This window comes from Hippocampus guttulatus, chromosome 9 (genome assembly GCF_054856545.1).
Source record: "Hippocampus guttulatus isolate MCC_2025c chromosome 9, RoL_Hgut_1.0, whole genome shotgun sequence".
Lineage (NCBI taxonomy): Eukaryota > Metazoa > Chordata > Actinopteri > Syngnathiformes > Syngnathidae > Hippocampus > Hippocampus guttulatus.
In genome coordinates, this window is record NC_141269.1 from 6,564,940 (window position 1) to 6,592,891 (window position 27,952).

The 27,952-nt window shown below is 40.9% G+C and overlaps 2 protein-coding genes across 3 annotated transcripts; one reads left to right on the top strand and one right to left on the bottom strand.

Annotated features, from left to right (window-relative positions):
- The first annotated feature begins 1,615 nt into the window (after positions 1-1,615).
- Positions 1,616-23,684, top strand: rnf24 (ring finger protein 24). Of its 2 annotated transcripts, none has more exons than XM_086119721.1 (6): positions 1,616-2,210; positions 10,565-10,714; positions 14,380-14,422; positions 15,560-15,601; positions 16,717-16,796; positions 18,111-23,684. In XM_086119721.1, the coding sequence occupies exons 2-6, from the start codon at positions 10,572-10,574 to the stop codon at positions 18,250-18,252; spliced, it is 450 nt and encodes a 149-aa protein (XP_085975847.1). In that variant the 5' UTR covers positions 1,616-2,210; positions 10,565-10,571; the 3' UTR covers positions 18,253-23,684. The 2 variants fall into 2 exon arrangements, with proteins under 2 accessions (XP_085975847.1, XP_085975846.1); XM_086119720.1 differs by lacking the exon at positions 1,616-2,210 and adding an exon at positions 6,601-6,695.
- Positions 23,685-25,587: 1,903 nt separating this feature from the next.
- Positions 25,588-27,934, bottom strand: LOC147200076 (uncharacterized). The gene is made up of 3 exons (XM_086121063.1): positions 27,828-27,934; positions 26,734-26,808; positions 25,588-26,636 (listed from the first exon to the last, which is right to left on the bottom strand). Exons 2-3 carry the CDS (start codon positions 26,768-26,770, stop codon positions 25,894-25,896), a joined length of 780 nt encoding a protein of 259 aa, XP_085977189.1. The 5' UTR covers positions 26,771-26,808; positions 27,828-27,934; the 3' UTR covers positions 25,588-25,893.
- Positions 27,935-27,952: the final 18 nt, after the last annotated feature.

Below are 27,952 nucleotides of genomic sequence, written 5' to 3' on the forward strand. Positions count from 1 at the left end.
ATGTCATTTGTCCTATTAAATATCATGTTTCATGCAGATTTAACTTTCTTGTTGGGTTCTGAACCATGCCACAATATAGTATCCTAAATGGAAACATACCTGTACCTTAAAGTGGCATATGTTTGTTTGTTTGTTTATTGAACATAAAACATATATACAGTAATAATTTGACAGAAAATAAGGTAGATAAAAAAAGTAAAAAGAAAGAAATCAATCTTCATTCAACACAGTTATTATGTTCAAGGGAGTAGGAAGAAGTAAAAAACTTATCTAGTCCTACCCCGTTATGTGTTTATATCTAATAAATCATTTTTATATCAATCAGAAAAGAAAAAAGTAAGAAGAAAGAAGTCTCCATTAAGGCTCATACTTTACCCTTAACCATGATATTTTTACAACTTTTGGTTTGTATCGGGATTATATACTTCCACACCCTGACACTCTTGTGTCAATTTTCTCTTGTATTCATAATGGATATTTATATACCTTTCTCTATTTATCAACTTAGTTCTGATTTATCATTATATTTAATGTTTTGAATTTATCATTTGAACTCTGATTGATGTAGGTTGTTTGTACTATTTTTTTGAATTTGTTTTTGAACTCAGCAAGCGATTTACTCATTTTCAGGTCCGTTTCGAGATTATTCCACAGATTAACACCTTTGATAGATACACTTCTTTGCTTGATGTTTGTTCTTGTTTTGAGTTTTTTGAACAAGTTGGTACCTCTTAAATCATAGCTGCTTTCTCGAATTTCGAAAAACTTCTGAATGTTTTGGCAGAGCAGGTTATTGTGTGCTTTGTACATTAATTGGGCGATTTTAAAGTCAACCAGGTCATAAAATTTCATCGTATTTAATTTGATAAATAGTGGATTTGTGGGTTCCGTATATTTTGATCTATTAATAATTCGAATTGCTTTTTTTTGTAGGTTGAGAATAGGGAGTGTGTTTGTTTTGCAGGCATTTCCCCATATTTCCACACAGTAGGTCATATATGGTAATAATAATGAAGTGTATAATGTGTACAAAGATCTCTTATTTAGCACTTCCTTGGTTTTGTAGAGGATCCCTACGGTTTTGGCTATTTTTCTTTTTACGTTATCGATATGTGGCTTCCAACATAGTACCATACAAGTTTTGAGTCTATTACTAATCCGAGAAACTTGGTTTCATACGCTCTTTCTATCTCAATTGAGTTTACCATAATTTTAGCTTGGTGTTTGATTGGTCTTGTGCCAAAAACAATTAACTTCGATTTTTTCAGGTTAAGTGACAAGTTACTTTTTTTATCTACCTTATTTTCTGTCAAATTATTACTGTATATGTAGCAATAATCTTCATATTCACATTCTTCCTTCAACTATCCTCCCGGGTTGCTGTTACCACCAGTGCCGCCACCGCTGTGTCGTTAGCGGCATAAGTGTCACTAAAAAGTGAACGAGTGAGGAACCCATGAGAAATCAAAAGAAACAAATGTAAAGGGTATACAATATACGAGCACTTTGGTATCGACATAATTTTGAGTCTCAATTTAGTATCGAATCTATCGATATTTGGATCGATCTGCACAACCCTCGTTAAAACACCGACGCTACGTCCACTTCTTAAAAAGCGCGTCCCCTCCCTCATTCTACACCTTTGGCATCGTACCCCGCAGACACGCCGTCCTCCAAAAGAGCCAGTAACTTCACTCGCTCAGCTCTCTTGTTGTCATCCGGCCTTAATGAGAGGGGGACGTGTGCATTGAGCCACTCGTGGTGGTGGTGGACGCTCCAAAAAAAAAAAAAGAACAACACACACGTTTACGTGCGGACCGTGCTGCTTGTCTCGCATTCTCCTCCTGGCGTGAATTTGAAGGAAGCACCCTCCCACAACGGAGACGACTGATCAAATCGAACAACTCATCCTCTAATTCTATGCACCCTTTTTTCGCGATAGCGTTGCCTCCAGAGTCGTATTCGGCTATTGAGATACACTCTCTTTTGATTGCGCGTGTGTCTTATTTTTTTTAAGTCACGGTCAACAACATCACCACAGGCGGGTGTAGGTGATGAAGTCCCCCCTTGCCGCAGCATCGGGCGACGTCAATTTCAGTTAAGGATCTCTATTTTTATTTATTATTTATTTAGTTCCACTTTCCAACTTCCAGACTTCGGAAGACACTGAACGAGAAGACGGCAACGAGGTTTTGGGACGTGCCTGCTTGGTGAGTGATTGAACGTTTCTTCTCGTTCCCCCATTCACTTACATAATTATACAAGCTAGCTAACGTCACTTGGCAACGAGCAGCGATGCTACCAAGCTCTTTAAAACGAGGCCACTAAACGTCATTAAAACGCTCACCTATTCCTCTCCACGAATGACTTTGTGTTTGATTCGAGTGTTTTTGTTGACGTGGACCGTAACCACGCGTTTGCTTTTCTGAGATGCTGACCACAAGGGGCTGATTGAGCTAGCAAGCGAGCCTACGCCCCGGGGGCTCTCTCTCGTCCTTTTCGACAAGATTCTGACACACTCGGGTGCTAATTAAAAATGTCAGCATACATTGACGGGCGACCTTGTGTGTAACATTCCTCCGCGGGGGCATTGTCCTGGTCAAATGTCAAACGGTTTCGTTTCTATTCTTGTCGACGTGACTGAATGTCATTTTGATCATCATGTCACAGTGACCGACACACAAACTGGACACAATATTAGGCACACTTGCACAAAATGGTGGGGTACAATTCGGTATTTGTATTCACAATTCTGCATGCTTTTGGCAGCCTATGTGTTAAGGCAGCAATGTGGACTAGTTGTCAGCACATCTGCCTCACGTTTATGATGCTTGAGGTTGGAAACGTGGTCACTTTCATGTGGAGTTTCACATCTTGGGCAATTTAAAAGTCTTCATTGAACCGAACATGGAAGCTTTGGGGATGTGGAAGAAAATTTAGGCAAGAATGTGGAGGAAATACAAACTCCACACATGATGGCCTGATCCAAAATTTGAACCCAGAACTTTGGTGAGGCAGAAATGCTAACCTCTACTCGACTGCGTATTTATCCATCCGTCCATTTTTGTACCGCTTATCCTCATTCGGGGTCAGAGGTAAGCTGGAGCCGATCCCAGCTAACTGCGCGGGAGACATGAATCAAATCAGATTTTGCTGAGACACTGCACTTGACATCGCAACCTGTGAGTGTATTTTGAATGCTTATGCAGATAAATGCAGTTGTGACCTAATTTTTTGTCAGCTTATACCAGGCTCCCTTCAGTCCCCAAGCAAAAACTTGAACTTCACTATTGCCCCAGTTTGTGTCACTTACTCTTGTTTTTAATCACGGCAGTCAAACACATTTCGGCATTTGTGTGGACAAGAAGCTAGCACTTTAGCTTGTGTCCCTTGTGCGGACATAGGGGACACAATATTACGTAACCCGACATGTCGCACCTGCTGATGGGTGTAACATTGCACATTAGACATTAATTCAACAATATCAACTTACTATTGCATAATGTTGCACCCTGTGTTCCTGGAGATGAATGACAGTTTTATGACAGACATGGTATAATTGTTTTAATTAGAACATTTGGAGGAATGGAAATTGTTACACTGGGACTCGGGTTTCTTGTCACAATAACACTAATGAAGTCATTTTTCTCGTACCTTTGCAGTGATTTCGTCAAAAGGGTTTCGTTTTGAGAAGGAATCATGTGGGTGCCACATAGTGTCTCAGTAAGGTGCTGTTTTTGTCAGAGCGCGTTGCATTTCGAGCAGACTACCGCGAATGTGTCTTTGGTATGTTGAGGGTTCCTGTCAAGTATCTTGGTGCTGCGGAAATAACGGCAACATTTTTTTTGAGCCACTCAGTAAATAATACCATCAATCCATCCACCCATTCTCTGTAGCACTTCCTTGTTGAGTTGGACCCTGTCCCACTTTGGGTGATAGTCGTGCGCCCTGGGCTGATCTTCAAGACATTAAACTGAACAAATACTTTTAGATATTTGACATTTGTTTTCAGGAGTGAGCGATAAGACGGTTTTGCACCAGAGGCAATTGATAAAAACGGCACAGTTTTCAGATGGCACAGTTGGACAAGTGGTCAGCAAATTCCAATTTGCTGACTTAAACAAGGCCTCTAAACGATGAATACATTTTCCAAATTGTCGAAAACAGCATATTTACCCAATACAATGCTAAACTTTTCTTGATGAATTTGTTGAGCTGATACTGAATCTGCCCTTGTTTTTTTGTTTTCTCGAGCAGATCAAGTTTTCATAATAATAATAGTATGTAATGTAAAATATATTTTGTGATATTTAGGAAGTAAGTTTTAGGTTCAGCAACAGGTGGAAATTTCTTATCTGAAATGCCATGGCGATAAATTACTACACATGGTAAAGTCCACATGGCGCAAGCTTTTGTAGGTCAAACTTAAAAAAGAAAACATCAAAATTTGGATGTGCTAGGAAAAAAGTAAAGATATTTTTTAAAGCTGCATCAAAAATACATTTTTGGACACATTAAACTCTCTGTGATTAAAATTTGCTGTTGACCAGTGTTCGCATTTGTTGAAATGAGTTTGACACCCCTGGGCTATACGATAGATACTGTAAGTCCTAAACAATATGAGCACTCCCCAGGCTGTATCATCGTGCTTCCCAGCTTGTTGTTTAAGGTCGTTCTCACAATGATGTGGCAACGCGATGGATTTTAGAGGATCGGGCATTGGAGTAGTCAGCCCAGAAATGATACAGCATACGCCTATAATGTTGCGCCACTGAATAATTGTTGGCCAATATGGTTTGATCCAAAATTACTCAGCTCAGGAAATCGGTTGTATTGCCTAACCTTATACTTGATACGTTACCTACATGCTTTGACATGTACAATTTATTTTAAAATCAATTTCCCTCTACTTTTGCACTCGCTATATACAGGAAGGTTCACGCGCATGTGTGCTGATCAACACCCTCCAACCCCCCCTTATCTTGACACTTTTGTACGGTTTACTGTGGTTCCTTTTTAGGTTTCTCCACTAGTAGTGATGACGTTATTGGCCCTGAGTGCGACCCTGGAAGTACTAATGTACTACGACAGTTGAAAGTTGCGCAAGTGGTCAAGTTTGTCAATTTGTTTTCCCTCCCTTCTCGCTAGCAGATAACCACGGAAATGTCGAAACGGGACAGATTTGACTTTGAGCGATCACCTTGCATTCAGGCCACAATACATTCAGGGAATGTAGGCCAACTGCGGACTAAAGCAGCCACACGGTTTGCAGTGAAACATTAAACGATTTGTGTAATTGATGATGTAAGATAAGCAACCTGATATGCGTGGAAGCCGGGGGACCACCACCACAAAAAAAAAAAACTAAATAGAAAAAATAGCTGAGAGACAGCTGTGCGTGTCAGCTCCTCTTGTTTGTGTCATCTTGTGTTGCTATAAGGGGCTATGCCGGAATGGTGGACTTTGCTGTGAGAAGAGGGGATGGGGGGGGGGGGTGAGCAGAAGCGCAAATTTAGAAAAGGTCATCGCTTCTTTTTTAGCGGTGGTTCTCATCAGCTATTTGCTAGCCTCTTTTTGCCACGCACGTCAGATTTTCACTCATGAGCTGAAGTTGTTTCGAGAGCTGTGCGGTTCATCGGAATTCAATTAGATGTAATATTGCCGAGATAGTGTTCCATTTGATCATGTCTAAATTTGCACTTGTGGGATCTATTGAAATTGTTGACTTAAATGTTAGGGTTCTATGGCAATTTGGAAGTGTAATGAAATAACAATTGTCATCAAATTTGTTTGGTCCCAAAGCAACTTTTACATCGTTAGTGTTTCAAAGAATTTGATTGGTAATAATTTTTAGCTTCCCTGCGAAAGCTGCTGCCCCCGCGAACCAACCTTGGATAAGCGGTGGAAGATGGATGGATGGATGGATACTTTTTATGTTGAAACATTTTCTTGTTTTGTACAAAACATTAAAAGATCCATTGAATAATCATGATTTCAATTAGGACCAAAATAATCGCGATTAATATTTTTATCATAATTGAAGACCCTAGATGGTTCGCCTGTTTGGCTTTTAAAGGTGGATATTCATTAATTTTCAGCTTACGAAAAACCCAACCATGAAAAGATGTCGTTTTCAAGGTGATGCCATATTATTTGTTCGATTTTATTTTATTTTTTTCCCCCCATGAACAATGGCATATGTCGTGTCAAATCAGACCTCGTTGGCTCAACGAAAAAGCAGCGCGTCTTCTGGTCGCAGCCAAGAAGAGCCTTATTTTTTCCTCCGTTCTTCATGACACGATTAACCAACAATCGTTTCTGTGCAATTGATTCATGGCAAATGAATTGACTACTGCCACTGCTGTGAATCAACATCCACACCTAAAACTTTTACTGGCATTTGGGTAGGACGAGTCGGCCCACGCGTGACCGAAATCTGTTTTTAATGAGAAGTTAGCAATCACCCTTTGGACTGCCTTTTGCTCAAAGCCACTTCGCGCTATTAGTGCGGACATGTCAAATAAACAGCGGGACCTGCTGCATATTTCCTCGTTCTGGCTCTGAGGCACCGGTCTTTAGTCCGGCCCTTCAGCATATTAGGTTTCAGATGTGCATGGCTCATAGCGCTCATGGCTGCGAGTGGAAATTTCCACTTCTCCTTGGAGCTCCTACTTCTGAATTTTCATGCTGTGGAGGTAGGTGGAAACAGCACTTGTGTTTTGGTGGATAATTCCTACAAATCTATGTTTGGAGTTTTGGAAAATGACTAATTCAGACCACGTGACTGTGCAGTTCCCCATTCTATAGTGATAATGTGACATCCATAAGTTCGGATCGATCAATTTGGAGTAATGGGTCATGATTCGAGTCTTGGGGGGGAGCCTTTAAGATGTTTTCCGACTGGCGAGTCGTCGTGTTCATTGTGTTGAGGTCTTTGGCTGTCATCCTGACAGTTTGGTGACACGGTGAGTCACACAAGGGTGTGTCTTGAGTTCCATCCTGTCATTGTTATCAAGTTTGATACCAGTCAGCGATTCAATCTTGCGTCGCTATTTTCAGACACTTGGTGGAAAGGACGGAGGATTTCATGACAATGAAACCTTGGCAGAGGCACCTTAAGAAGTGGTACGGGTGTTGGATGACCGTGTGAAGAGTCTTGTGCCTGCACTTGCTCGTGCCAGTGAATGGGATGCACAAGTGTGGTTATGTAACAATGTCAAACGTTTGGAGCGAGAGAAACACAAGGTGGTAGAAATCACGGGGAAGAGGATAAGCGGCGACAAACCACGAGAAGAAGCGTTTCCAGCCACGAGACATACTGATACTGTCACGTCAAGCTACATGGTGATTGCTTTGTTGAGGGAATAAAAGGATAACATGCGGGTTAATTCGTGGTCAGATGCAACTCGCGGAACATTGCAGAAGTGCTGCGGTCATACCGAAAGTACTTTTAGGAGTTTAAATCTGCCCTTCAACCGAGCTCCGTCTGTGCAATGTTTATCTTTTGTTCTCGTGTTTATTTGTCTTCGCCTCGTCTGACCAGTTAACTCGGTTTCCCACCACCGTCATCCGCCTCCTTAATCAGCCCTGCCCCGATCTTCCCCGTGGACGCAGAGTAAAACAAATGTGCTGTGAAAGCTTTGTATTCTCACCAAGGAAACATTAGCTCTCAGTGGAGCATTTTAGCTTTTTATTCCATTTTACAGGATTCATATTTGCAACCCCTCTCCTGTATGTGGAAATAACGTTCGGTGGAGATTAGGTGCCATTTTCTTTACGATGGAATTGACACCTGAAAGCATTCCGTTTGCTTACAGCAAGGGTTGGATTTCTAGATCCAGATGATGCCCGAAACCGATACTGCTCCATGGGTCAAGTTGCATCCTCATAATGTAAACCCCCTATGGCTTTCCTTCACTGGCGCTGAGCCGGCAATGACAAGCATGCCAGCGAAGATGTATTGCCACTTTTTGAAGTATGATCACTGCCCTAGTGACCCAATAGCACGTGAGACATTTTGGACCCGACTTGTTTCACTTTCCCTAACACTGATTGACATTAGAATACGCAATCATCTTCATATCTTAGTAAAGGCATCCCCCCACGATCTTGAGCTCACCCCTGCCAGGAATGTTACTTTTCTCTTTGGCCTATTCTATTATCACAGAAAAATGAACAATTAGCCGACTCTGAACGGAGTAATGGAGTGTCAAGGGCAAACACGGAACTGCAAAATGTAGCTTGCTCAATACTCTTTTTGTGTTCTTTCTTTCAGACACAATACGTGTCTCCCTAGTGCTGTTTGAGCTCACAAGAAAATTGAGCTGCCATTGACTGTGTGTAGATAAGAGGGGGGCAGGGGGGACTTTGTTCAGAATAGTGAAACAGGTGTTATGTCTGTCATGGAGTCTATAAATGTGGCAAAGGCCGGGCAGAGAAGTCAAAAGATGAATCCCCTGACAAGGTCCTCTCTTCTCTTAACTCGATATCATTCAGTCCTGATGTTAAACATAAAATCAATGATCTCTCATATGGATTTTTACAACCTGTGCTTCTACGTGAAGGAAGCACAATATGATAGTGCTGTCAAATTTCTTCCAAGGTTGGCACCAAGCCATTTTGTGGTCTCAGACTCAAAAAAAAAAAAAAAGTTCCCCTTCGCTCAATTTCAGTTTGAACTTTGGCCGTGATTCTTCTGATCAGACTGACCTGCTTTTCTAGGAACGGCTTCAGCTACCGATTTTAGAAAGGATTCCCATCCCCGTAATTTCAGGAGAGTCGCAGTAGTGCATCTCGAGAACATCACTGTGCCTTCCTGTGTTTACATTTCCCAGTCTACTTTCGCCACCGTGGTGTCGGGGAACGTCCTTAAGTCTAGAGTTTCTACATTTTGGGTTATTGGCATTGGTCAGTGCAGAACATCCTGAAGCATACACACGCATTATGAGCAATTATTGTATTTTCCGGTCTCTTGTCAAAATAAATCCAGTTGCCATACCAGTCCATGAGCTTTCCAACCTCTTCTCTGTCAATGATTCAATTAAAAAAACAAAAAAAACAATGACGTCAAAGATTAAGTTTCCAGTGTCAAAACTATTTATTTTGGGTTGGAATGAAGTTGCCCTCAGAAGGACAGATGGAAACCTCGTCGGTGGTTCATTGCACTGGGTGCAAGTGAAATCGCTCGGAAAAATCATCTCACATTACACGTCGATAACCAGACAAAACCTCCCTCTGTTCTGATGTTTGCAAATGGGGAGTGTCTTTCCTCACTTCCACAAGGAGTAAAGGTGATTTATTCCTGGGCTGCGTGCCTCCTTCCTTGAGACATGTCCAGTCATGTCCCTTTCCAAGATTCTGGAAGAGCCCCTTGACTACAACCGCTCTTGTTGTTGTGTCCAGCCTTTATGGATTATGTTGGTTCGAGCTTATGTGTGGAGAAACGAAGCATCAGTTTATCCCCTGAATAAAATATTCCTGCCTCGAGGATGTCATTGATGTATTATTCATGTTGTGTTAGGTTTAATTATGTGTAATTCTATTCACTTGCTGCCGTTTCTCTTGACATATACAATTAGCCGTGTGGGGCGGCCCGGTGGTCCAGTGGTTAGCGCATCGACCTCAAGTGCAGGTTCAATTCCAGCTCTGGCCTCCCTGTGAGGAGTTTGCATGTTCTCCCCGGGCCTGCATGGGTTTTCTCCGGGTAGTCCGGGTTCCTCCCACATTCCAAAAACATGCATGACAGGCTGATTGAACACCCTAAATCACAGGTGTCAAACTCAAGGGCCAGGGGCCAAATCTGGCCCACCAGGTCATTTTATGTGGCCCGCGAAAGCAAATCATGTGTTGCTTGCAAAAGATCTGTACCGAAATATCAAATTGTCATGTGTAATAAATCACGTTGAGATTGTTGCAATAATTTTGTTCTCCTGTTTATACTCACTTGAACAATAATTGAATAAACTATTAGAATTGACTTGACTGTTTTCAAAACTAGTAACCTATTAATTTGTTGTGTGCAAGTAATAATTTTGTGGTTTCACTGTCATAACGGCCCTCCGAGGGAAGATGTAACTCCATATTGGCCCGCGACTAAAATGAGTTTGACACCCCTGCTCTAAATTGTCCCTAGGTGTGAGTGTGAGGGTGGATGGTTGTTTGTCTCTGTGTGCCCTGCGATTGGCTGGCAACCGGTTCAGGATGTCCCCCACCTACTGCCCGAAGACAGCTGGGATAGGCTCCAGCAGCCCCCACGACCCTTGTGAGGATAAAGCGGCTCGCAAAATGGATGGATATCTGTGTGTGTTTAACCATAGCCAATAACCAAAAATGAAGGGTTTTACTGATATTGATTATTGATGCTCGGCTCTCTTGAAATTAAATACCGGCACCGTCTAGTACTTCCAGTACGAACACACCGTGCTAAGAAGTGAGTCAAGTCATTTTGAAAGTGAAACCCTCTTCGGTGACCTTTTCGTTTCACTTCTTTTTTTATGATGTGTTGGTCTGCGTTTACGCAGCGTGCATGATAAGGTGTCTGATCGTGGTCTCTCTTGCTTTCCAGAACATCCATGAGCTCCGATTCGTCACACTACAGTTTCAGGATGCCAAATATAGGGTTCCAGAACCTGCCTCTTAATATTTACATTGTTGTGTTTGGGACAGCCATCTTTGTCTTCATCCTCAGCCTCCTCTTCTGCTGCTACTTGATAAGGTAAGCACTATTACACCTTTTTAGCTTGATCAGTTTAACTGGACATTGTGGACTGTACGCTACATGGCCTCATTCCAATGCACAATGGAATACATTAAAAAAAAAAAATCATATTTTGCGCAAGTCTGACGCAAAGCATGGTCTAACTATGCGCATGAGCGGAGATTACTTTCTTAAGGTAACTTCACGGACGCGTGCATGTAGAGATGGGTATTTGCGCCATTGTGGGTGTGTACACAGCTGACTTGATTCCCAGCCATTTGAAGTGGATCCTCTCATTCCCTTTAAATTTGGCTCAGGAGAGGCACGCAGTCGACATAACGGAACTCGCAAATGCAGGAGATCGGCGGGCGCAAAGTACATTTATAAGAACTACAAGATCTCCACTTGTGGATGATGAGAAGGTGGCCACTGTAAAGTGGTGACTTGAGACTGCCTTCCACTCCCAAGCGAACACACCCCACGTATAGTTGTGCCATGGTCAGGGGGGGGTGCTTTTAAAAATATATTAAAGGCGATGACAATAATGCCGTGACATCGACCATACATATCAGTGGAGCACAGAAATTGTCTGCCTGAGCTTCGATCAAATCCAACACAATCATGTTACATCCGTGTCCCAAATAAGACTTGCTTTTAGCTGGTCTAAGGTCTCGTCGACTTTCTGTCACCAAATTGTCAGGTGCGCCGGGTGCGTGTAATAGAAAACACCGTCATTCTGCCGGGTGTGTCAAATGGCCAAACACAGTTAACTAGAGTTGCCCCGGAAAGAAAATTAAGATGCGGCAGTTTTTACACGGAGTGCATGTGCGCCTTTCGACGAGAATAGAACTTGAAATGTATTTATAGCTAAACAAATGTTGCAAAACAGTCAACCTAGGCAACCGCAAGGCCGACCACCTCCACAAATATTGCAACATATGACACAGCGTTGTTAGTTTTTCTTGGAGGGATCCAGTGTAGTCCAGATTTTACTGGCCTTTTAAGTTAAATCGAAAAGTGTGTAGTACAACTTTGAACATAACTAATTGATATAAAATCCTAAACATGCCTAATAACTTTTTTTCAATCTCAGGAGAATATTAGATCAAGGACAATGTTAGCCAGAGCAGCAACCGTGCTGCAAATACGCTTGGAGTCATGTGTCAACTGTAAGATTTTGGTCATTTAAAAAATAAAAATAAAAAACGTGTTGTATTCATTGTGTTTGTAGGTGTAAATCATTTCAACAGCACAGTTTGGAGAAGTTTTTTTTTTCCAATCGTGATAAGGTATGAATCTGAATTGAAAGTGCTACTGAAATATAACCATCAAAATCCATTGTCTGCATTCTGATAATCATGGCACTTTGCGTCAAAGGATCTCGTCTTAATCTTTACCTATTGCCACTTTTGCCCTACTTAGTACCTACTCTGTTTGATGTGACGCAACTCGCTATTGGTGCTTTGCCATCGGCAAAAGCAGGTACTCCCAGATTACACAAGGTACCATTGTATGTCCGCAAAGGTTGAATCAGTCAATGTTTACTCAAGACTTCTTAATTTCTAAATTTCTTAAGTGTGGTGTCTTCGAATTTATGCCCCAGTGTGTTAGTTTCTTGGGGGTGGTCCAGTAAAAAAAAAAAAAAAAAAGGGTGTGTGGGATGTTGTGGAGGTGCCGATGATTCACTCTTGGGTGATAATGTGTACTGTACGTACAGTATGTGCAATATACGCTCCACAAAAAAATTGTGTGTGTGTGGGTGTGTAACATACACACTCACACACACCTTGAAATATATCAGTGTGGCCCGCTGCCACAGACTATTCTAATTCAACCGCAAAGAGTATACCATGTGACTTTGATGCAGTACCATGATTTTATCCCCCCTCCAAAAAAAAAAAAAAAATTAGACCTTTTCAAATGCAAACAAAAATAGCATTTTTGCTCATTTCAAAGCATCTAAAGATGCAGTCTCCCAAAGTTAGCATCCCTGTCTAGGTGCACTAAACCTTTTTTTAATGTCATTTCTAGCATTACAGCATCTTTTGTGGCTGCTACTGTGGCCACATCCATACTCGACTTTCCGCCAGTGGTCGTTTGTAGATTTAACAACTATAGTTCTTCCCCCCCCCCAGAATTAAGCTCAAACAAGTCCAAGTGTGCGCCAGCCAGCAAGGTTTCGTAACTGAATGCAATACTGCTCTTGGTTATCTCGTATTCTAACCACATCCTGCAATTTGTTGAAACAGCCAGACCAAGATGATCTATGTTTAATTAATATGCACATTTTGCTTGGATTACATCACGGTCACACTAAGCAGGTGTCTTCAAACACTAATTAAAAGAGAGACGTGGGGGGGGGGGGGCGGCCAGGCTTTACCAAACAGGACTGTTCAGTTCTGCCACCACGACTGGAATTGAAAATCATAAATAGCATGATAGTGCAACATAACAGTATATTCAACAAAAACGTGAATTCATGAATACACTTCAACAGTGTCCATTCGGCATTTGCATGTTGTTCTTTCCTTGTCATAAGACAACACATCATTTACAACTTGTAGTCTTCCCATGAAGAGATAATTCACCCCAATCAGTAGAATCTGTCTAATTGCACCCTGTTAGTTGGAACAACGATGACAAACATACAGTACTAACGGAAAGGGGAATATTTATATATTTTTAAAAGCCTAATTTATCAGTCGTTTTGGTCGGTGGAAAAAAACCCCGGAATTAAACACAAATCTGCTGGTTGTTGAAAATAGACCTGTGATACCTTTGGAAGTCTAATTATAAAATGCGCATCTAGTGGGAATGTCAGCTTCAACCCCCGTCTCCGACCCTTGGGAGTCTCTGCATCTTTACCTGCTGACTTCGTTTTTTGTTTTTGTTTGTTTTTTTAATTCATTAAAAAAATGTCAGTTTCTCTCCTAGACTGTGCTGCTTGTTTTACAGATCCCTCTCACTCTGCTGCGAGAGGTTAAGGTTACTTGTAATGGAGGTAAATCTTACAAACCTATGAATATCTCTTGTTTCTCTCGCTCATCCTTCCCCCTTGTCCTCCATGTTTGTTGTCGCTCTCGTAGCCTAGCCGCTCCTTTTAAGTGCTATGCCTGTTCTCTCCTCACTCAGGTGATTTCATTTTGGCAATGTTTACAAAGAGCTACATGGAGAGGTCCAAGCAAAACTGGGTTCTGCCCCATAACGTTTGCATTAGTTCCAATTGTTTTTTGTTTTTTTTGGTAAAAGCTATTTGTGCGCGTAGGAAATCAAATCATACATGCAACTGCTTCGAATGCATTTTCAGATCTCAGAGAGCAGTAGTTAGCGTTTGACTTCACCTGTCATTGGTTAGTCCAGTGCCAATGATTCAGTGATGAGTCTCATGACCGCAAAGGCAGTCAAGTAGGACAAAGCCAACACAAGCAACCTCCTCAAATGCCCTCTCATAGTCGTGTGATCTCATGCAAAATGTAGCACCTTTTACATCTCGCTATCATCTGATATCTCCGTAGCATATTTATAATTAGTGTCATGAGGCAAGTATTTGACAAGTATGTTTGTTTGTTTTTTTCTGTCCCCCACACCCCCAAGGATCTCTGAATGATCTGTGTAGTAATTATGTGGTGAATGTGGAAGTAACTTGCTAATCGGAAAGATGTTTTGTCTCTACGTCTACCCAGGTTACGGCACCAGGCGCACAAAGAGCTCTATGCATACAAACAAGTAAGAATTGCGGTCATCTGAAAACAGTACACACAGCTGTCTGGCAATATTTGTTACGAGAGTAGGGGGAGGGTGGGGGGGGGGGCTTCTGCAATCATCAGCATGTGCTCTGACAAGCACGAGGCAGTTGACGGCTTTCACTGCGAAAGCCAAAAGAGAGGCTCTGATTTTCTAAGATCCCAAATAGCATGCGATGTTGTGTTTACTCACTAAAACAGATTGCACCGTTGGCGACAACTGTAAAAATGACAGAGACCGCTGTAATTACAAGACGGTCGCGGAACGCTGCACGAAATGAACTGCGTGGCAATTAAGCGCATTTTGCACATAATTGGTAGATCAACTTCCACATCTGTTTTTGTGAGCTATTAAGGTTGATCGGCTAACTTAGCTGGGTTAACCACAAGGGTTTCTGCCTCGAACCTATAATTAATCATGATAAAACTCCATATATTTGCTCCACCTGGAACCACGCTTGGGTGGGTACCGTATTTTCTGCACTATAAGGCACTTGGGGAGTATAAGACGCACCTTCAATGAATGGCCTATTTTAAAACTGCTCTCATATGCAGGGTGTACCGCATTATAAGGCCCATAGAATAGAAGCCACAATAGTGGCTGCGGTTGTCTTCTGCATCCACTAGATGGAGCTACGCTAAGGGGAATACAATACAATACAATACAGTCCAGCTTTATTTATCTAAAGCTGTCACAAGCGGCTGCAACTGTAACAAAGCGCTTTACAGAGCATTTAAAATACTACGTCAAAGCAAGGAGAATATTGATCCATATATATACTGTGTATGTATATATATATATATATATATATAAGGGGCATCGGATTATAAGGCGCATCGTCAGCTTTTGAGAAAACCGAATGCTTTTAGGTGCGCCTTATCGTGTGGAAAATACGGCAATCATTGGAATGATCAATTGTATAATCGATTCTACAAAGATGAATTAGGGACAGCCCTAAATACAGCATCTCTTGCTTGGCCGAGGTAAAGCTAGCCTTGAGTTGGAGCAATTATGAATATAAAACACATTTGTCTCCTCGCTATAGCCTTGACAAATAACTTGCTTTTTATACAATGCTAGCGTGACTAATGCTTTTCTTTCTCTGATATTCCTTTCAAGGTCATTCAGAAGGAAAAGGTGAAAGAGTTAAATTTGCATGAGGTCAGTTCTCACCTTTCTTCATCATCTTCGATCACTTGAAGATACTGTCTTTGCTGTCAAAATGCTTTGTTTTGTTTTTGTATTTTTAACAACGGACTACCAAGAAGTTGGCTTGTCGTCAAAACATCCTGTCATGTCACCATTTCACCACGCACGGAATAGCTTTGATGCTTTTTAAGAGAGAAGCCGTTGCACATCATTTTAAGAGAGCAATATTAATAATCATAATTTAAAAAAAAGAATCTGTGCACAAAGGGGCCTATGAAATGAACAACACCGCAGTACCCCAAAAACAACTTTGTGTTGTGAGCAAAGTTGCCAATGTAGATCACAAGAGTCAATTGTTCTGTTGTGCCAACTTAGTTATTCATTAATATCAAACAAGCGCTGTGCTTCCCTGTAGTACTCTGCTGACCATAATTGTCAAACCATGACCTGTCAAAACAATATTCCCATTGTTTTACTGACCATATTTCTGCAAGTTTATTTACTCTGTTGTAGATACGTGGACGCCTTTATTTATGAACTGGCATAATTAGACTGACTACCCATTTTTTTCCTAACTGGCAAAAGGGAGTCTATCTATTTAGAATTTGGAAATAACATGTTGAATGCAGCCAAGAGTGCTCTCACTCAAAGCATTTCTTGTTCATCTGGCCCAGGGCATTATGGAGACATATTTGATGGCTTGTTGTGTCACAACAAGCGTCAGGAGTTTCTTGTTTGTGTTATTGCAAATAGAAAGATGGCATCTGACATTGTCATGTGATGTTACAAGCACGGCGCACACTCACGCACACAAACAGCGGTGGTGAACTACCTACTTTTTTTGGTCCCACATATTTTGTTTCGATTGATTCAAGGAATGGTGACCCACAGGAATCTGTTTACACGAACGCGCATTTAAACAATGTCATTATCCGCACAATTTGCCGAAATTGCCGCATTTTCTGTCGAGAATTCACATCACGCGGTCCCGCCCCTACTTTATCTTATTATTTCATCTTGCCAATCAGGAGAGTGCAAAGCTGTTTGATGTCCTTTGGAAAAGAAATTCTGTCTAAAAATAAAATAAAATAAAAACAAATAAAGTTGCCTTTCTTGCTGTCTTGCAGATATGCGCGGTTTGCTTGGAGGAGTTCAAGCAGAAAGACGAGCTGGGGATTTGTCCGTGCAAACATGCGTTTCATCGGAAGTAAGTGCAACGCTTTGTTGATTTTTCATGCGGTTTTGGGATTAAGTTAAAATAGCCCCAAAAATGAGTCATCTGCCTCCTAAAAAAAAAAATAAATAAATAACCCATGCATCTTATACTAGCGAGGAATAAACAAGTGAATGATTCCGGTAGTTTCTCCTGCAAATTGTAACTTTCACAGATAAATGTGTAAGGGAACTCTGCAGAGTCCATGACCACTTGACCGAGCTAACTTTGCCCCACATACACACAGCCTGCGCCCTTTCAACTGAGTTGTTTATATCAGCATGACACCCCCCACCCCGGCCTAGTTTCTCCTCACTTGCTTCCAGAATGACCGCCACTTACTATAAGCGTGTGTGCGTGCGTGGGTGAGTGTATGCCTCAAAAGCGGCCTCAGAGAGCTAGCAAATCTATTGAGACTGAACTCAACAAATGTGTCCAAACAGCAGCTCAGGGAAGTTATTCCTGACATCCTACAAAGAAACTCAATCAGAGAATCTGCGAAAACTCCCAAATTCATTGGAGGCCGCTAATTAAACAAGATCTCCCGTGTTAAAATGTAACTTGACCTATTTAGTTGTTATGAATTGAAATGGCGTTTCAGCAAATATCACCTCACGATGCTCCAAATTCAACAAAGGACTATTTTCAGTTGTTTCCAACCTGTGAAGTATCTTGAGACACTACTGCGCATAATAAAACGGTGCACTGGATTTGTTTTTATTTGAAAAAAAATATGCTGTTATCATTGTCTCAAAACAATCTAATTATTCTCGAACAGTTGATGACTTTGGAAATAAATGCCATTTGCAAAGACTATTTATAGAAATCTGATTAAAAAAACAAAACATCATTTGGCTAATAACATTTTGTGCAGTGGAAAAGTGTCTTTCATATTAATTCACAGTTCATCTGCAATTATTTTATTCCTGTATGATGAATCTGAAATTGGTTCTTGTAAAACAGAGGAATGTCTTGCTTGCGTTTGTTAAAAAAAAAATGCATGAGGACGACTTTCCTTGAAAAAATAATCGCAATATGAGCAGCAAAAAAAAAAAACGCAATTAGTTTATTTTCCATAATCATTTAGCCTTAATGTAAATGAATATTTTGTCTCTATTTGATTGACTGGTGACCAGTCCGCAATGTAACCCGTGATAGGCTCCAGCTCACCTGCAATGGGTCACCGAGGACTGGAAATGTCCTGTGCACCGAATCAGGCGTTTCGGATCATGCTGGCTTTGTACTTTCCTCTCGTTGATCCCTACAGTTACAACCAAGTCTTCATGACCTTCTCTCCCTATTTGCCAGATGCCTCATCAAGTGGCTGGAGGTGAGGAAAGTGTGCCCGCTGTGCAACATGCCCGTCTTACAGCTTGCCCAGCAGGCCGGCACCACGGAACCTCCCGTGCCCATCCAGCAGCCTCTGCCCGGTGTCGAGAACCTGGTCTAGTGAACCTGATGCCAACATAATGGTGACACTATAAAACATACATATATATATATATATATATATATATTTGTGTATGTACACATAAGTAAAATAGTTGGCTGTACAGGTCCAGTTTGTTGTGGCTCGGCGGACCCACCTGGTGAAAAAGACAGTACAGTACATTATCTTCACAGGGACTCATAAAAAGTTTTTTTCTTCAGCTCGCTTGGATTGATCATCGGCTGGATTAACCCTTTTTCTTTCTTCATGGACACGCAAAGAACCTTGATATGGTTCTTAACCAACGCGCTTTTGTCTGTGGACATCGTGATGACGACGAACACAGCAGCCAAGATCTATAATACACAAAATACCCTTCTTTCTTTTTGTTTTTTGTTTTTTTTAATTTAACAAGCACTTTACAAGAAGTCAAAACCTAATCCCTTGCCATTGTGGTAGCAAAGGTATGTTTTATATCTGATTTTTGACCATTACTTCCATGTTCAGCATATCGCCTCACGGGTTTTCATTTTGTCATCAGTAAACTTTGATCCAAAACATAATTCCCAAAGGGACCCAAAAATACTTCTGGGAAACATTTGGAAATAGTCGGATATTTTCATGACTTCACACACACAGTCCATTCATTTTAAATGAATGAGTTACACATGCCAAACTGTATCTGAAGTGCCGTCTTTTTAGTCATTATTATTATTATGCAACTGTTTTGATGGTTTTGTATCCTGCGAGTCAATAAGGGTTTCACTAAATGTCTCCTCATATAGCGGCTGTTCGGTGAAGGTGGCGGCACTAATTTACTATACTGCAGAGAGTATTGGGCACCAATTAGCGGTAAGACTTATTTGTATGAGTCTGTTACATCATCTTCCCAAATTATTGTTCACAGATTCTGATAACCATGATTGAGGCAATTACATAAACAATGTGCCGAGTCAGGGGTGAAGTACCGATATGCAGGAATGAATCTGTAGGCAATTTACCTTCATGGCTGATGTGCTCCTTTGTCCGCCAAGCCTTACAACCTTACAGTCTTCCAAAGACTTAATAAATTTACATTCGAAATATTTTCAAAATTTTAATTACTATATTTTCCACACTAAAAGGCGCACCTAAAAGCCTTCCATTTTCTTAAAAGCTCACAGCGCGCCTTAAAATCCCATGAGCCTTACGGTAGTATTTCAACTCCAAAATGGCTCCTTGCTCAAGACATGCTGACAACGCAGCGTTCAAACTTAAGTCAATCTGTTACGCAGTTGAACACAGAAATAGAGCAGCGGCAAGAGAGTTCAACGTTAACGAGTCAATGTTATAACTTGCTGTTGGTTCAGTGAACTGTGTCGCTGCTTTATGAAATAAGTTTTACTGACATCCGATCGTTATTTCTGTTGGTGTTTCCTTGAGCGTAGCGCCATCTAGTGGATGCATTGTAGTTTGCGTCTTATAACACGGTGCACCCAAAGTATGAAAAAAATTACAAAATAGGCCATTCATTGAACGTGCGCCTCATAATCCAGTGCGCCTTCCAGTGTGGAAAATACGGTAGTCAATATGAAATGTGGAGTCAGACTAATATTTGTAGGGGGGGAAAATTATTAAATTGATTATATTTGGACATGCAGGATTTCTCCACAACAGCAACACTTAACATGATGTTATTAGTCTTGTTTTTGACTCACTGTTGAAAATTTCTGGGCTAGATCTGGCAGCACATTCGCTTTAAACCCCGCCAGAAATGTCAGCTTTACAGGTGCCATGTCTTAGTAAAGGTCATACCCGGGGAGCGAAGGAGGTGTTTGAGATGTGGCGTTTATTTTGTCATTCATTAATTAGAGAGTGGTGTCAATTAGAGTGACGGTCATTATTTGAGGAAATATGGTACATTTTGATTTAACGACTTTTGTAGGGTAATATCTGAAAATGATACACTGTTTTTGAAGAAAATGAAAACTGCAGTCCTTAAATGTAGAAACACAACTTCACGTAGTGTGAATATTTTAAAGCAGCATTATAAAGTATCGGGGCTTTCAAAAAAAAAACACTTTATGAGCATGAATGCCACTTATTGTTATTAGTTCACCGAAACGTGTTAAAGCGGCACTAAAAATGCATCAGAAGTTTTGACTTTTCGTGTGTATTTATGGTTGAGAGGGAGTTGCCCCCTTGCTAGAGTCAGCGCTCACTGGATGTAATGAAGCAGCATTTCTATTCACGCGCAGACACACACTGAGGACACACACTGAGGCGCGCACACACACGTTCACACGCGGGATGAATCTTTCTCGAGCTTTCGCTTCTCACTCTCTTTCTCTAACGTTTTGTTTGGACCACTGTGCCCTGCTTTTTTGTGTCCCTGGTTGTGAGCTCCACTCGCTAAAAGTGCTGATCACTTTCGAGAGCAGCAGTTTAAAAAAACAAAACAAAAACAACACGTAAAGGCACAATCAGTAACATCCCAAAAGGTGAAATGCAATAAACGTTGAAGAAAAAACAATCTGGAGTTCCATTGGACCATGTCTATACCCAGAACAAATAACACACAAACTTGCTTTAATAAGTATTTGACTGTCTACAAATTGTTTTCAAAAATAACCTGTGCAGAAATACTTTTTTGAATGATATAAGTGATTATTATACTGTATATATAAGTGAGTATTTGAAGTTGTGAGTTACTCAAGTATTTTCAGATGTTTAAAAGAAAAATGAAGCAGAATTTCCATTCAAATATCAATTCAAAAAAATGCCACAAATGGCTTTTTTATTTTCAATAGTAAAGTAGTGCCTTGAGATTTGAGTGACCCCGACTGATGAGTTTTTCGAGACACAAGCTGCTGTTTAGCCAATTTTGTGCTTTGACTTGCGAGCAAAAAGTCGAAATGGGAGCATTGCATTGTGGCTGTGAACTCAATTAACTCACGTTACATCAAGTACCCATTTGTTAGATGGTACGGAATTGAATAAAAACATGTCTTTGAGCTGTTTATTGCTCAGTTTATTGCAAATTTGTTGCAATTTTACAGTCAAGCTAAACAGAAAACGGAGAGAATTGTATGTTTTGTCTTTAAAACAACGGCATGACTTTAGCCTAATGTTTGCTAGCTTAATGCTAACACATAATGGTAGACACCTTGAACCGCCTGACAAATAGCATCTATGTTGTAGTGTGATATTTGAACACAAACGGTGCAGCAACATATGTACACTGACAAAATGAGATTCACAGGTATTGGATATTCTTTATCCTCGCGCCACTTGTTAGGATAAGCGGATTAGAAAATGGATGGATGGATGGATAGATGAAGTTAGAGTGCTATTTTCCTTCTGAAACACCTCAAAATTGCTTGTTTTCTTTTTAGTGGGGAGTCTGGTACAGGTTTAAATGCGTTTGCTGATGATTTGACTCAGATCTCAAGCAACCACTCTAATTGGCCAATATGGCTAATTTGAGGTGTAAGTGTCTCTGAACTGTTTTGGGAAAATTATTGATTGTGCCTTTAACAACACTCTGTCAGAGTTACACAACACGCTTCCATGCTTTAGAATGCATTGTTATATATACAAGGTGCCATATTATATGGACACAACTTTTTTTTGGTGCACATCCACGAAACTTAGGAACAAGTTCTTCTCAACATTGGCCTTTTTTTCCAGAACAAAAACCGCATCCATTGCTTCTTTCACCGTTGCCACAGGTGTCAAAACTCCGGCCCTCGAGAGCCACTATCCTACCTGTTTTACAATCTAAAAGTTTGATGTTTCCCTCCCTCCAGCACACTTGATTCAAAATGAGCAGCTCATCAGCAAGCTCTACAGGAGCCTGATAACGATCCGGATCATTTGAATCAGCTATGCTGGAGGAGGGAGGAGTGAAACATCTAAAACATGCAGGATAGCGGCCCTCGAGGAGCCGGAGTTTGACACCAGTACTTGAGACACATTTTGAGGAATTAAATTGCTTAAAATGGTTATTCTGACTATTGGCGAGCCACTGTCCCCACAGACCCACAGTTTGGGAAAGCCTGACCGAATGAAATGGCAGTACATTATTGAATGAACAAAATTAGCAACAAAATGGCAGTTTTTGTGACACTGTGTGCTTCACTGTCTTCTTTTTTTTTTTTTTTTTAATTGAAAGGCTGCATCACTTAACAAATGTTAGGCATACTCCCTTGAAACGTGATTTTGTGTTTGAGTATTTGTTGTTCACTGGTAGCAACGCAAGTCTTACGTCCTTGAATGTATCCTGCTTGGTTCAGTGTGAACGCATGCTGACTTCTGCGTGCGTACTGATCGTCACCATTGTAACATGTTTGCATTGGTAGTGTTCTGATGCCATAAAATGATCTTGAAACGGGGTACATGCATACCACTTTTTTTTTTTTGTGAGTGACCCCACATACCATAAGGGAAGAAAAACTAAACAAAACACCACATGATCATATTTGAAACTTTACCGATAATCGTCCGTTTGCTGACTTTGATGAAGAAGGGGTGACATGGCTCAAATTAGGTTTGAGTATCTTTTATGTGTCTAGTTCACTTTCCTCACCACAGGATAATCTTCCAGAGACATCTGACAATTTGGCTTTTACTGTACTGACTTCGATCAGAAAGGGAGGAAATGGCTCAAATTAGGCCCAGTGAGTTGTACGTGTGTTAGCCTGATTCGCGGTTGTCTGTCCCGACTGTTTTCCGAGTAAATTGAGAAGAAAAAAATGACTTTTAATGCACCCCATGCAATTGGATAATATTAAAAATATTATTAATTGGGCCATTTCTGACTTTGATCAGAATGAGTGTTCAGATTAGGTCCAATTAAGGTTGTCTGTGTGCCCTGCTTTAAGCGATCATCTCCTGCCATCAAAAAATGTTGCGTGTTATATTGTGAACGTCAAATATCCTAATTCCAGTCCAAGTGCCAACGGAGACAGAACATTTTTTGCAATATTGAACAAAAGTGATCAAAGAGAGCAAAGTGATGTCTGCACGAGTACGAGAGGAGAGTTACACTCGAAATGCTTCATCAATCAAATCAGAATTTCATTTGAATCTCTGTGGATGTTTAAGCACAAGCGCACTCGTTATATTTATTTCTCTAGCTTTGTGGTGCCCAGAAAAAACACAATAATAATAATGTCCAATATAACAACCCTGCCTTTGTTGTTAACACAGATGTTTTGTTTGTGGGCTTTCACAGACATTGTTTATAAAACTAAGAATTCTGCAGCAGAATATTTTTGGAAATAATAATAATAGCTGTACAGCATTTGTAAGCTCTATTTTTGTATATTGCTATTTTGAGAGGGAAATAATACTATGATTTGTTTGTTTGTTTTTTCATGTTTTTTGGGGGGCTAATTTCATGGTTATTCGTTTTCAAAGGAAAACAATTGCATGTGACTGACTTGAACTGTATTAAAGTTTCTGATATTTGAGTCATTTTTTTTGTCTGACAAATCTGATATCTAATATTGATGAGCTTCTGTGGGAAAATAAACAATAGCGGTGCGATACCCACAACATATTGGTTGTCGCGTCTAGCTCACAGCAGTGGCAGTTCGGGGGGGGGGGGGGGCCAACGGGGGCCAGTGCCCCTGTAGCACCGATTCTGGCCACCCCTGTGCCCCCCCCCCCCCCCCCCCCCTCCGAGCGCAGATTACGCAGTCGTGCCGAGTCGCCGACGCGAAAGGTGGAACCAAAGTGCGTGATTTAACATTCTAGTCGCACCCTTTAGTGCGCTGCGCCATTTAAAAATGAGCGGGAAAATGAGAAGCAGTCCGCAGAGAAGGAAATTACCACGACACGAGTGCTATTTGCGTGTGTGCGCGTGTGTGTGTGCGCGTATGTGTGCGCGTGTTTGTGTGTGTGTGCGCGCGTGTGTGTGTGTGTGTAACTTTTTTAGTCTCCCTTTTTATTTTAATTTTTATTTAACAGGATCAAAGACATTGCCTTTTAAAATGTGGATAATTATATGCATGTAAAACATCTAGCTTCAGTGTATTTGCAATTTTTGTCCCCGGCAGGCTGGTACCATATCATCCCCTGGCTTGAATATTCTCAACAGACGTATTGTTACGCTTGCAGACATTTTAGCCCTCCTAATACTGTTTTTTTCTCATCACTGTAATGTTATGACTACAATTTCAAAGTCTGAAGAAATAAAAGGTCAAATAAGATTTCGAATCTGTCTTTTTAGCCCTGGGTTGAATGTGCCCCCCCATCAAAACCCCTGGCCCCAGCCCGGCCCCCTCAGTGAAATTGATCCAGAACCGCCCCTGGCTCACAGCCCAGCGGTTCAGCGACCCTCCCAGTCTCGGATATATCATCCCCCCCCCCCCCCACCCACACACACACGCACACAATTTTTTTATTTTATTTTTTTACAACTCCCTCCACATTCCCAAAAATCTGGACTGCTGCCAATTTGGCCAGCTACAGTATCCGGAAATGTTGTCTTATAGGGCTATCGTGTGGCCATATCGTGTAATTGCAGCTCATAACAGGTTTGAGCTTTTGTGTTTTGCTGCGTTTTTGATCTGTGGAATTTTTTTTCTTGATGCAACCAAAAAGGGGTAAAGAACAGGAATTGGACTTTGAATTTGCCGTGACAGTTGGACATGGTAGACGTCTCTGTGCCGGTCCAGTGGCTTACAAGTACACATCCTCTGCTGGTTGGGTGAGTACATAATTGATTTTTTTCAGGTCCGAGTAGGAACAATGATGAACTTGTCCATTCAGACTCTCCTGGCCCATCCTCCCCAAGCCAAAGAAACGTATGACTTCTGCTCCTTGTGTTCAGTATGTATGATCATTTTTATGTTGAATTACTCTTTCAAGATTCCCCCATGAGCCATAAAAGACCAACCTGTTCATGCTAACTGTGTAACACAGTTAGCTCTCCAGACTGTTTCAGGTTCCCTCCCGCCCACAAAAAAAATCAAATAAAAATTATAATAGACATGGTGATGGAATGCAGTTAGTTTGGTAGTTTAAAGATTCCCACCTCTACCAACATTTTCCATAATTCAACATACCGGCAAATCAAAAATCTATTTTAGTTGAAGTCTGGTTCAAATCAGGCTCTGTACACAGGATTTGTCTTGAGGAATGACATTTTATATTCAAATGTTGGGTCAGTTTGAGAAGAGTCATTGAATTTCATAGTAAAAAAAACCCCCAAACATTTATTTGTATTGTTTTCAAATGTCAAAACAGGTCAAATTCGACTCAAAAGTATTTAAAATGGATTGGGGGGGGGGGGGATATGTCACCGTTTCATTAATTGATGTCATGCATGTGATGAAATAGTTTCCATTGAACGTGTCATGACAATCAACATCTATTGAAATAAATTTATTTGTCACTTGATGAATGCCAATTCAATAAATTACATAGTCTGTACAATATTGCAAGTCCATACTTTTGCAGTTACACATACATATTTAAAAATGGCAGTGGGAACTAAAACAATAAAAATACTCGCACACACAGTGTCATAATTAACATGTTAAATAATTGTTACTTTTTTTTTCTTTTTTACTTTTCAAAATGACAACATTAAAATACAAGACATCCACATCTTTGTTTCGACCTGTCAGTGCACATTCAGTGACATTTTAAATTAAATCAACCATCCCAGCGAGTTTACATTGCGGACAGTTTAAGGAGTGCCACGCAGAGGTGACAAAAGAGGACGCCACTCACGTGGATGGACGTAACAGCGGTGCTTGTTGTCGTTGCGCTGTTTGCATTTGTTGTTGCAGTTCCGGTATTGCCAGTTGCGCCATTGCCAGCTGTGGGCGTGGCATTACCGGTTGCAGCATTGCCAGCTGTGGTTGTAGCATTTCCAGTTGCAGCATTGACGGCTGTGGTTGCAGCGTTTCCAGTTGCTGCGTTCGCAGCAGTGGTTGCAGCATTGCCCGTCGCAGCATTGGCGGCTGTGGTTGCAGCGTTTCCAGTTGCCGCGTTCGCAGCAGTGGTTGCAGCATTGCCCGTCGCAGCATTGGCGGCTGTGGTTGCAGCGTTTCCAGTTGCCGCGTTCGCAGCAGTGGTTGCAGCATTGCCCGTCGCAGCATTGGCGGCTGTGGTTGCAGCGTTTCCAGTTGCCGCGTTCGTAGCAGTGGTTGCAGCATTGCCCGTCGCAGCATTGACGGCTGTGGTTGCAGCGTTTCCAGTTGCAGCGTTCACAGCTGTGGTTGCAGCATTGACGGCTGTGGTTGCAGCGTTTCCAGTCGCAGCATTGACGGCTGTGGTTGCGGCATTTACAGCTGTGGTTGCGGCATTGCCAGTCGCAGCATTGTTAACTGTGGTCATAGCATTGCCGGTGGCAGCATTGGGTGTGGTTAGGGCAGCTGTTGTGGGCATAGCATCCTGAGCATTTATGGATGCTATCGGGGCGGGTGGTCGAGAGAAAAAAAACTGTCATGAGTTTTATGCGTCGTCCTCAATAGATGTGAAGAACAGGAATAAAAATGAGATGCTTACCAATGATCAGGAGTTGGAGCAGGATTGGCCAGAGCATTCTTTTTTTTCCCCAAGAAAACAAAGCTCACAAACTATCTAAAAACCAAAAAGGAAAAATGCTGTTTATTAGTTTTCCTACAAACTTATTTACGATGAGAACAAAAGTCTCTCAGTTAAACGAGGATAAGGTTGCACAATTACAAAAACAAAATTGAATTTTTTGACAGATTTTATTTTAAGTTTAATTTTTCAAGAATAAAGTCAGAATATTGCAAGAAAAAGATGACATTTTATGAGAAGAAAAATATCGGTGAAAAACACAATTCTATAAATTGTAATTTGTGATCGTAAAACTAAATTAAAAACCTTTTAATTTTTAAAAAAGTCCAAACATTTTAAGAAAAAAAATTCAAGCGGATTAGTTGTAATCCTTTGATGAATGGATGAATTCTTTTTTCAAAATAGGAAAATGTGTTTGCATTAATATTAGAAGAAATCAAAAACTAAGCAGCATTAAAGTTTCAATATTACCCCCCTAAAAAGTATACGAGACTTACAAAAAATATGACACGAAAGCAACCTAAAATTTTATGGCAGTAATGTGAGAAAAATATGTCCAGCATGATAAAAATTTTAGGAGGAAAAAAAAATTCACCCCATGAAAAGATCCACAATATTACGAGAGGAAAAAAATCATCAAAATAATTTTCAAATATGTTTGTAATATTATGAAGGGAAGGAGTATACAAGCCGTGACATCATGAATAAAAAAATCGACATTTGACAATAAACATCAGATGGAAAAAATTGATAAAATACAAGTGTAACATTTTGATATTACCGGGGAAATAACATCGCAATGTATTCATCTCACAAGAATACACGAATCAGATTGTAAATATACTTTGGGACTCGTTCTACCCATTTTTCTTTTCAGGGTTTCACTACTTGCTTTGATATTCGTTGCTTCTTTATTATGACGATGAGCAGTGCTAATCATTATTATTATTATTATTCAGATTATGAATAGGATATGGCTACACGTTTTGAAAAAAAAAAGCTAAATGAACCACTTCCAATTGGTTCATCGGGTGGCGTGAAACGCTTGTACTTACCAATTGTCAACTTGATTGAGTTTCTGCGTCTTTGATGAGTTGAGGCCCCGTGTGTGTCTCGTTGCGTGTGACTTTTGCATCTTTATAGGCCCGGTGACAGCCACGACAAGACGTATGTATGGTGA